Source organism: Puntigrus tetrazona, chromosome 14 (genome assembly GCF_018831695.1).
Source record: "Puntigrus tetrazona isolate hp1 chromosome 14, ASM1883169v1, whole genome shotgun sequence".
Lineage (NCBI taxonomy): Eukaryota > Metazoa > Chordata > Actinopteri > Cypriniformes > Cyprinidae > Puntigrus > Puntigrus tetrazona.
The window spans coordinates 7161833-7174142 of NC_056712.1; the positions used below are offsets into that span (position 1 = coordinate 7161833).

General features: G+C 36.3%; 1 protein-coding gene across 1 annotated transcript in view; it reads right to left on the minus strand.

The window, feature by feature from the left end:
* Positions 1 to 1835: 1835 nt before the first annotated feature.
* The window catches only part of slc16a2 (solute carrier family 16 member 2), a 30015-nt gene continuing 19540 nt past the window's right edge, over positions 1836 to 12310 (minus strand). Inside the window, 4 exon segments of the mRNA XM_043257015.1 lie at positions 1836 to 2811; positions 3138 to 3377; positions 5596 to 5822; positions 6416 to 6561. Of these exon segments, the coding sequence (XP_043112950.1) occupies positions 3157 to 3377; positions 5596 to 5822; positions 6416 to 6561 (594 nt within the window). The 3' untranslated portion in view covers positions 1836 to 2811; positions 3138 to 3156.

Genomic DNA, 12310 nt, shown 5'->3' on the forward strand with positions numbered 1-12310 from the left:
AAGTTTTAAATATATTTATATATAGAATATCAATTATGTGAATATGAATATATACATGTAAATACATGTGAATATTTTCTAAATATAAGCTGTATGTGTGTGTATGTAATAAATATACACAGTACACATCTATATATTAATGTAAACAAAAACGTTTATTTTGGGAGCGATTAGCTATGAGTAATCATTTAACAGCACTAATATATATATGTGTGTGTGTGTGTGTGTGTGTGTGTGTGTGTGTTCCTCTTGAGATTCACCCAATTCACATATTCAGACCCCAATGCCTCTATCAATAAAATGTGACAAAAAGTGACAAACTTCTGCACTCCCTGAGTTTCATAAAGTCTGAACGTGTCTGTCTCTCTCGTCCTTTGTCCCTCGCGCATAGAAAACGCAATCGCTCTCGGTCAGAAATGGCGCGACCTAAAACTCTAAGGAAGGACGATCATTTGGAAAGGATTCGTTTGCAGGGCAATTCGTTTGAGCACCGGTAATCAAATGCAGATGGTTTAGAGAGATGAAAACAACAGGAACCACGGCTTTGAGGCTCAAAGATCCGCGCGGCGGTCCGTGAATCTGCCCAAACAACTTGTCGGAGGCAAATCAACATAACTAAGTGCACCAGGGTCTAATATTTATCAGTCTGAAACCATAAAACAGGCGTCTGAGGTATGCACGATTTCGTCTTTTTCCTACAAAAAACATCAACAAGCATCTTTAGTCACCACATAACATCATCACACAGCACTAGAACCTGAAGAGGTGATAGATCTAGTTGCTTTAGTGTTTGAGCGCCGTCTCCTGGTTAAACCTGCAGGACGGGGTCGGTTGAGGCAGTTTGGTTAAGATCGTGACCATCTTTTGTTTTGTTTTTTTTTAAACAGGGCATCTAATGAGTTCTGAGGAAAATGTACCAGAAACAACATTAATTAGCTCATACGGACATGTCTCCATGACAACACGACAGAAACTGGTGGTTAAAGGGCTTCTGGGAAATAGTTGACAAACAGACAGATGAAAGTGCAGAGAGAAACTACAGCTCTGTTCCAAATACTAGCGAGCCGTCTAGTCTAGTAGGTTAAACGGTCTATTTTTAATCAAACAGAGCTATTTTTAATCCGTCATCGATACTTGTCTTGGCGGTGTTGTTTCAGCTCACTAGTTTTTGGAAGATGCTCAGGAAAAGCTGCTCTCGCTAAACACGTGAGACATGTTAATATATAATCGATCGGTACAAAAACACAAATTATCAAAAAGAAGAAACAGCTTCAAAAGTCACATAGCACTGTATTAATACTCATAAACATGGCCCACTTTGTGTAATACTACTATGTAGCTTTGCTTACAGCAATCGGTTTCTTTCTATTCTTAAACAGAATCACAGATGTGACATTTTTCATAGCGTCTTCAGTTCAGATCACGCTTTGATTGTCTTTACAAGTCCGTTCAACTCGATTCCGAATGCCAGATTTGTTTTTAATGTAACAAACGAGACGCAACACATATAACCAAAATATAATTTCTTTAAAAAAATACAATAAATGGGAGTCAGATGTGGGGGGGGGGGGAAAGAGACGTATAGAGATTGTAAAAAATAGATGATGTAGTGATTTTGTCCTTGAGTGGATCTCAGGAAAATTGTCAGGAAATATCTAGGTCATATTTTACCCCAAAAGTAAGAAATTATATTTTGCATAAATGGTGGAGTGAAATTGAAATTCACGCATAATTTGCAACAAGTAACACAAATAATGAATTGTGAAATTAGGACTAAAATAATGTTTTCTTGTAAAAACGCAATCTCCAATAAAGCTTAGTTTACAGCTTTTTTAAATTTTTTTACTAATAAATGTGTCTGGATTTGATTGTTTTACTGTATTGTGATGATTGTTTTCGCATCATATAAATTTGGCGAAAATGAGCATATTGTTAAAAAACTAAAAAAGCAAAAAAATATATCATGCAAAATATAATTTCTATTTACATTTTTCACGAGATTCACCCCTATTATGAATATTGATCATCTAGTCTCAATGGTCATGGCACAGTTTGTGAACTCCTTACTGCATAGCTGATTACTGAACTAAATTTAGCAGATAGTATTAAGGACAGAGGATTAGCTTTTTAAAAAAAATTTAAAAAATCATAAAAATGATTCCTCGTTTAGTTTTCATTTCTACATAATTCATAAGTGATGCATGATAAGAAAATGGCGGCTGAGGTTATCAAAGTTGGTAGCAGAAAGTGCACGAAGAAAGACGGATTTGTCTCATAAAAGTTTCCGAAATCAATTCCAAGCAAGTCTATGAAGGATTTCTAAAAAAAAAAAATTGTATTCTGAAAACACCTAAAGCTTACAAATCTGATTTGCATAATCTAGACAATAAACTATCAAGCTCAATGAACAGCACTTTTTCTCTGTGCTGGAAATGCTACTCTCTCACATCAAATTAAAGTTTCCTTTATAAAGGTGCTAAAACGTTTGCTGTCCTAATTTAACCGATGGCTCGCGCGCTACCTGAGCAGTCCGTTCACATTCTCGTGAGAAACGCGAGCAGGCGGAGATTTTGCCCAGATCAGCACGCTGAAGTTGTTCGATCACTAGAGAGCCGCTGGAAACGGCCCCTGGAGGAGGGTTTGGGCTCTTGATGGACGATCACGTCTCCTCTCCAGAACAGCAAACGAGCAGAGGGGAAAGCCTTGAGGCCTCGGGTTTGATTAGAGCCAAGCAAAGAGGAAATACGTCACACGCCATCTTGACACGCACTCACGAACACACGCCACAAGCAGTGCTGGTGAGATGAATCCCTGAGGAAAGACAGAGAAACAACAGACGTCACGCACTCAGCTTGTTTGGCGGCTCTTCATGTCACACATCAAATATTAAGCACGAGTAACCCTTTATCTATACTAGATGACAGAAAGCTAATCTTAGATGTCCACACTCAGGGGCCGACACTTTTTTTTTTGCAAGAGAAAATCTCAAGCCATAAACATTTCAAAGCACGCATGAACTGTATTTTGCATTTGCATTGTCTATGTTCTGTATATACAGCATACCTATGCAGAGAAGTGCACTGAATATATATATATATATATATATATATATATAATGCAACATAAACTATAAACACCTTTCTGCGGCTGTGGGCTTCATATGTGCGTCTCCATGTCTGTGTATCCGGGCAGCATGTCTCCATTAGAGCAGTTCTTCAACATTTTGTCCATGCTGGGGTCGTTGGCCTCTTTTCGTCGTCTTTGCATGCGCTGGTGCACCAGAGGTACAAAAAACATCACAATACCCCCCACTATCGGAGGAACACCAGCCAGATAAAACGCCACGTGGTAGTTTCCGAAATAGTCGTGAAGAAGTCCTGAGAACAGAGACAAGAAAGAAGAGATGAAACAGAATTAAGTATGCGGTTAATTTCTGTGGCATGATATATTTCCAAGTGAAAAAGAATATTCAATGAGGGAAAAGAGCAGGGACTGAAGTTCAGCCTGAAGAGGGTTTTTTGCACCATATGTGCGTTGACTTCCTAATTGATACATGATTATTGAAATTATTTCTTGCACATCAGAGTCAGACACATTTGTCAGTTGTTGTGTGTATATGTGTGTGTGTGTGTACTTGTTTATGCTACATTGATGTATGGTTTTATTTGGCTGAGATGCAATCATCTGAACAGCTGGAATCTGAGTGCAAAAAAACGAAATGCTAATCACCTTTAAAAATGAAGCTGTTGCATATTACTAAACAAACTTTTTGATATATTTACAGTAGAAAATTGACTAAATATAGTCATGGAACATGCTTTTTACTTAATATCCCAATGATTTTTGCCATAAAAGTAAAATCCAGAATGTTTGACGATTTTTGGCTATTGCTACAAATAGACTTAAGACTGGTTTTGTGGTCTAGGGTCACAATGATAGTAAAAACCTGACATTTTTGACATTGTGAAGATCCCCATTAGGGAAAAACTATTAAAATAGTAAATGATCTGAAAGTGTAACACACAGGTTATCTGTAAGGAATGGGTTTAGGGAATAGAAAGTATAGTTTGGTCAGTATAAAAGTAATAGAAGTCTATGGGAAGTCCCCTCAATTCACACACAAGCGTGTGTGTGTGTGTGCAAAAATGAAAAATAATAAAACATTTAAAATATGATTTACTATTGAATAACATGCACTCATTGTTCACAATGAGACCTTTATGAAATTTAATGGAATCTGTTTTGATGTCATGTTGACTTTAAATAATAGGCCTAAAGAATGGAACTAATCCAATTCAGTGGAGACTTCCTGCTAGGATGGCCACATTAATCTTCAAATGCTCTCGATTTCAAAATCCTTCTCTGGGAATCTCAATGAGGCTTGCAGTCTGGAACACATCTGAAGCAAAACAACTATGAGCTATTTAGACTTTGAAGACCTTTGTAAGATGCTCCCCAGTGTCCTATACGGAAGATATAAGATTCACTTGAAACTTAAATAAACATTTAGAAGTCAGGTCGAGGTTCCAAGTATGTGAAATAACATTATGTGACAGCCAATCCAAACCTAGTTGTAATTCCCCTGCCGTGAAGCCAACGCTTTGAAAATAGATCCTACAAATGATGCATCACGCTCTTGAATGAAGACTCTGCGTTCTTGAAACAGATCCAGAGTTCAGACAGGTAACATCAGTATTCTGTAAATGAACCTTGAGACCTGAAGGTTTAAGGTTCATTTATTGGAGCGCAGATGGAGCAGATGTTCTGGTTGGTCTAATTCATCAAAACGAGGCTGCAGAACTGGAAACATATGGAGACCGTCGCCGAACAACAGCGTTTAAGTCAACAGTTCAAACTAAACGTGCTCTCAGGGAGACCTTGGAATTTACCCTCCGAAATAAATCTCATTCCTGTCCACCGTACCAGAAACTGGAAAAACACTTCTGTTGTATGTGTGTGAGACTTATCTGGGGAACACGGCCAAGATCAGTATGCTGGCTGATTAAGTTATGCTTTCAACATATTTATCTACAAGTTTTGTGTGTGTGCATGCATGTTTCTCTAAAAGCCCAAAAATAATGAATGTGTATTTTAGTTTAGTTTTTATGCAAGAAAGTTAAAGGGTTAGTTCACCCCAAAATGAAAATTGTGTCATTAATTACTTGCATAAGCATGACGTAATTTAATTAATTAATTAATTAAGCTTTGCAATGATGTATGGTTTGTTATGATAGGACAATACAGCTAAGATACAACCATTTAAATGGGAAATATTTTTATTTATTATTTATTTTTTTATTTATTTCAATATAATTACGGTGGGAAATTTACAAAGTATCGTCATGGAACATGATCTTTACTTAGTATCCTAATGATTTTGGCATAAAAGAAAAATCTATACATCTATTTTGACCCATACAATGTATTTTTGGCTATTACTTCAAATACACCCCAGAGACTTAAGACTGGTTTTGTGGTCCAGGGTCACATATAATAACTTTTACAAGTTTAAAATTGCATTTAATGGAAAAGTTCAAAGTTCCTAAAAAGAAGTCAATCCAAACAAATGTTAAATTTCAAGATGTAGCTTCTCACCTGCGATCGGGGGTCCCGCTGTCATTGGTATGGCCATGAGGCCGAGGAGGTAGCCGATAGCTTGAGACGCTTGCATGGGCCCTACTAACTCAAAGGCGATGGGGGCCATGATTGTGATGAAACAGCCGTCACACAGACCCATCAATACAAAAACCACCACCAGACCTTCAAACACGGCGCACTGAGGTATCATCATGGACATCAGACCCAGTAATATGAACGAGCGCCACCTACACATACATACACAGAGATCGTCTGAGCACATGGACTAATGCTGCGCCATATATGAAGTTTGATATCTCAGACTTCAGCACAAACATGAAGGGAAAACTGAATAGCACTGGTAGCAGAATCTTAAAAAACTGAAAAATACCGTAAAAAAAAAAAAGTATAGATTGTGAAAAATTCAACTATGTTGAACAAGCTCTTTGGGGCCAGGCAAATAATAATTGTTATTGTTGGATATTTTTTCATTTAAAAAAATCACTAACATAAACCATTAAAATACCATTGAAAATCAATTCCTAGATATATTGTCTTTAATGGAAAAGGTACTTATGCAGATGTTCAACTGAAGTTTCCTAGCAACCAAATTGCAAAGGATAATGAAACGGCATTGCAACAAATTAAACAGCATGCTGTCTTTCGGAAAACAGTTATTATATATTGACATGAAAACAAAATCATGTAATATATGTCAATCTCGAACGAGAAAGAGAACGTCATCGTTTCGTGCCAATTTATACACAGCATGAAATTTCTCCAGCTATGGAATTATGATTCACTGACATGCAGCAGACAGTTCCTGTTGTGTTTCCGTACCTGCATGTAGATCTTCTTTACTCCAGGTATGAGGTCTCCGATCTTCCCGAACAGCAGTCGACCGACTCCAGACGACGCTCCGATGCACACCAGCAGCACCCACTCCCTCTGAGTGTCTCCAAACTGCTCCTTCACAAAGTTCATCTGCCACAGACACAAAACCATCAGATGATTAACATACGCTGACAAAAATACCTCTCCGTCAATCAGTTCACCCACCCATACATCAAATCTACCTATCCATCCATTCATTCACCAATCCATCAGTCAAATCTATTTATCCATCCATTAATCTGTCCACTCATCCATCCATCCATCCAATAATCAAGTCTATCCATCCATCCATCCATTCATAAAATCTTTCCATTCATCCATCCATCCTTCAAATCTACCTATCCAATGAATCTGTTTATTAAATCAATCCAGCCATGTATCTTTCATCTATCAGTCAAATCCATCCATCATATCTATCCATTCATCCGTCAATCCTATCCATCTATTCATCCGTCCATTCATCCACTAATCTATCCTTCAAATCTATCTGTCATCCATTCATCTGTTCATCAATCCATAAAATCTATTTATTCATCCATTCATCTGTCCATCCAGTAAATTAAATTAAAACTCCATCAATTCATCCATCGATTCTTCTATCCATCAATATATTATTTTATCATCCATCCATCCATCCACAATACCCTTTGAAGCTTTGGGGTCAGTATAATAAAAATGACCTAGAAATTGTCCAACAATTGTCCATCAAGCCATTTAACCATAAATACATCAAGTCTATCAATCCTAGCCACCCACATCACCATTTTGTAATTTTTAATTTAACATAACTAGTAAGAGGTTTGAAAATTTGTGTTAATGAATTAATTACATTAACATATCTGACATAAAAATGGATGACATGAAATTAAAAACACTATAAAACTTGATGTGACAATGAAGATTGTACTATCAAGGGAATAAATTACATAAAATATATACAATATATTCAAATAGAGTTATTTTAACACTAATCTTAAACTGAAATAATATTTCACAATTTGTAATCAAATAAATACAGCTTTGGCGAGCAAAACAGATTTCTTTCAAAAACATTACAAACAAGTTTTACCAAGCCCAAAATACATATCTATAAAAGTTGACGAACTATAGCTCCACTCAGTATTATCTTGTATAAATACAAAAACACTGGCTTCTTTTTGACATCGAAGTGTTCAGTTAAGAGTGGTTCCTGTGGCTAAATTTATCACTTTATGGCCATAGTCAGTCTCCGGTCTTCATCAAAGCCCTTTTTCTTCAGCCTTATCAATGAAAGCATTAATGGCTCTTTGTGGTGGGAACAGAGGAAAAGCAGCTATAAGTTGAATATTTCCGATCATAGACGCCCTTGTTTCTAAGAAGGGAAGAGGGGGACATGGGGTTAAAAAAAAAAAAAAAATCCTTTAGAAGCATTTCCTGACCCTAGAGATCACAGGCCTGTGGATTGGACGTCTTTTGAAAACCGCCTGAATGAGAAAACCTTAGGGGCACATCAAAAGCCCTGAGATTTCACATTTAGGTTTAATGTGAAGGAAGGGCTTTCCTATTTCACCACGAGAAACCAGAGCCAAACTCGTACATACACACACATACGCACAACAAAAGCCGGGACTAAGTGTTTACTTCTGGTGCGAAGCCTGAAAAAACATGACTGTAGGTGGAAGAGTGAGACTGAGGCGAGGGGAGAAAGGTCTCTCTCATCAACTTTATACCACCACCCACAAAATACACACGCACACACACACACACACACACACACACACACAAATCCCATGCACACACACACATGTTGGCTAACTCACACCTAACCAAATAAACACTTGCTTCAAACACATACCAATGATTTGACATATATAAACAAAACACAATTGCAACAAATGCACACACAAACACACTTTTCCTAAACACACACACACACACACACACACACACACACACACACACAGTATAACGAACAAATGTTGGTGTAGGATTTACTTTGAAACTTTTTTTCTCTCTAAAACTGCTTTACAATTTTACATTTGACTACAAAGAAATGGCAAGCAGTAACACTTAATTAAACATGAATTTTTTATGACTGAAATCATATTTTTGTACCAATAAATAAATAAATCTCTAGTATTCTTTGTAACTTATGAAAATTAATTTTCAAAATATACTACCAATTAAAATTTAGAGTCAGTATGTCTTTTTTTTTTTTTTTTAAATGAATATTTTCTTTAGCAAGAGCACATTTAGCTGTTTAGAAATGACACAAAATACATATTGTTAAAAAGAGACTGAACGGATTTTTATTTTTATTCCAATGATGCATTTATTCAATGCAAATACAATATATATATATATATATATATATATATATATATATATATATACTATATTTATATATATATATATATATGACTGTATTTGCATTGAATAAATGCATCATTGGTGAGTATAAAGAACTTTATAAATATAATCATAATTATAGAAATTATTGTAATGTCACAAAGTTTTTATACTGTCGGTTTTGTTCCATTAAATGCATCCTTGTTGAAAAAAAAATCCAAAAGGTTTCTTTAAATAAATACTCCAAACTATTGAATGCTGTACATTTGAGCACACCTCCATTAACCACAGTGAACAATTAAAAGTCTTGAATTACTGCGTTTCACAGGAAAAGAAGAGCACACATGATGGAACCATCTGCTTCAAGCTTTTCTTTCAGCAAACAGTGCATCCTCTTATATCATCACATTTTATGGCCTGTTTATCACTGTGACCCAAACTCCATTTACGCAGTTCAGCGGCTAGAAACTAAACTCTCTGAGAACAAGAGAGAAGCACCATTACGGCCGAGTAATTCAGGTATCCATGTAAAAGTATGTCCATCACTATGACAACTGATTATAAGAGAGAAGGAAAGGTGAAACAAGGACAGAAATCCCAAGAGTCTGACCTGAGATGACACACGCTGAGTTAATAATTTATCATCAACATGTGTGGACTCATCACATAGTCTTTCTGTCATGCAGAGTGCAGTAAATATTTCAGTTCGCCGAACCCTAAAACATTATTTATGCATGGGACGGCTGCATCGCTCCTATAGCCTCCTCTGTTTTCCTAACGTTAAATGCACTCCGGGTTGACTGACTGTAAATGGGAGGCGTTTTGTTCACTTTGTCTTCATAAATTGGTTGTCGGCTTGAAAACAACGGCCTCCGTGAAACAGCAAATGTTAAAACCTTGTTTAATATTCAGTTCAGAAATTAAAATGGATTTTTTTTTGCATTACTGCACTGCATTGGCATGCCGGAAACCCTAAGGATTTGGTATTTATAAAATGTTAACTAGAAAAGCAAAACGTGAAGACTTAGCTCACATGAAAATAAAAACTGACACCGGTTAGTCATTGTATACATCCATATGAAATCAACACGGCAGAATGCTTTTACTAAACAACAGTTAATCTGGTATTATTTATATACTTTGATTTATAAATATTTCAAATGAGCTGTTTTATATTCTTTCTTTATTTTCAGCTTTCAATTTAGTTTAAGTTTTAGTAATCTTGTTATGTGCGCTTGTGATTTTTTTAATACTTTTACTTTCATTTATTACGTCATTTTAGTACTTATAGTTAACTAAAACACTAAAATAAAGCTAAAAAGCTAAAATAAAGTTTAAAATTTAAACAATATTAGATCAAAATGTTAAACATAAGAAATACTCCAAATATTGCCTTGGCAACTAACCAGATTTAAATATATTTTTTGGCTTCTTCATGGCAACAGATTTAGAGAAGTGTCTTGTAACGCAAAAAATCTTCAACAATATCCTGTTGTCAATAACATCAAAATATATATTTGTTTGGGACTTTTTCGGACTGTTTTCGCTTGTGCTTGATCTATACATATTTCTCTCCTCACTCAGTCTAATTATACACGTTTTCCCTTAGCAAGACATTAACTGGCAATCTGGAGTGGTGTGTATTACTAGTGGTTTATGGTGATCTTTTTATCAGCTTTTTGGCACCCATTCACTGAAGTGGTGAGCAAGTGAGATAATGCTACATTTCTCCAAATCTGTTCTAATAAAGAAACAAACTCTTCTACATCTTGAACGATCTGAGGATGAGCACACTTTTTAGCGACTATTCACTTGGTTAACTAGTCCTTTAACGGTGATGGCCCTGTTGAGTTGTCCACCAATCTCATTTGACAACTCATTCGAGTTTGCTACATCTACTGTGATTTTTAGAGCTAGACAGCATTAAATTCCTTGTAAGAAAGAGAGCAGCCAGAACATTCTGTCTTTTGTATTCTATGGTCTGATATTAGTTGGCTCTTTCCTGTTTGATGACTCTAGTCTAAAGGTGCTGAAGTTTTTGACTCTACTATAAAGCATAAAAATATTATAATGTTTAGATACGTGAACAAACGTGTTAACGTGCTAAAAACAAACTAACAAAAAACAATGCTACAGTCTATTATTCTTATGTGAAAATGTGGGTTTTGGGGTGGAATATCTGTATTTGTTTTGTTTTGTGAAACCCGCCAACTGCCAGTTTACCCAATTGGATTTCGGCACCCCGGGTTGCCAGTTGTCGCCATTTGCGCTATTTTCTGTTGTTGTAATCAATCTGGCAACCTGTGCATGCATCAAGTCTGAGAAGGAGGGGTCAGTTGAAAAAAAAAAAAACTCTCCAATATTTTGAAGTCGGACTGCAATACCTAGTTCAACCATTGGGTGTCAATTCTACATACGGCAAGCTTTTAGGGTGAAAGAAAGGGCACAAATGTCATGACAAATAAATTTCAACAAAATGCAGAATAGTTCAGTATGATTTCAAATCATGACCTCAAATGCAATTGAATGTCTGGAGAAAAAAAAAAAAAAGAATTTGGGTCACAGTGAGCTTTTGCAAAATAACGAACTGGTAACAATCGATCAGCGATCGCATCTGAATCTGAACCATTCTAGAGCTCAAGACGAATCTTCTTTATTGGATTGGACACTTTTCGTGAAATCTATAGGCCTGGTGTGCGTAAACTCCGTCATTATGATTTACTGGTGCAACTCCGCTTACAGCACACCAGGGCTTTGTGCCAAACGTGCAGAGAGCGAGATATTAATTATGCTCAAAATCTGGCATAAAAAAATAAAGAGTGAGAGTGAGAACTGCTTTCCACCTGCTGTGCCACGTTTCTGAGACTAAATATTCATCATTTGTTGCTACTGAATCACTGAAGTCATTTGATTTCAATTTCCTACACAGGGAATGTTGGATTTGTGAGGGTAATTAGAATTACACTCAACCTGAGTAACATGCAGTTAAATTAAATTAGCATTCAGAAATGACAAATATGCCTCAGCATTTCTTTCCCCTGTTGATTTTAGTGCCCACCACTTTAGCAGGGATATGCATATTAATAAAAAACAAAACGAAACAGATAAACAGGTATTTTTGTTGCTGTTGTTTTTCAGTAAAATATGTAATCATTCTTAAATCAAGCTACTTTTACCTGAGAAGCATAATTACATAAGACATACCATTGCCCTACGTACAGAATACATTGCATAAGTATTCATACCCTTAACTCATTACTTAGCTGAAGCTCCTTTACAGCCTCAAGTATTTTGGGGAAGCTTTGAATTGCCTATAAGCCACTCTTGCTGTGTGCTTGGGGTCATTGTCCTGTTGGAAGATGAGCCTTCTGCCCAGAGTTTCTGAATGCTCTGGACTGGGTTTTCTGTATATATTGGTGCATCAAGCTTTTCTTCTATTCTGGCAATTACCCCAGTCCCTACCTCTGAAAAACAGCTCCACAGCATAAGGCTGATACCAGCATGCTTTACT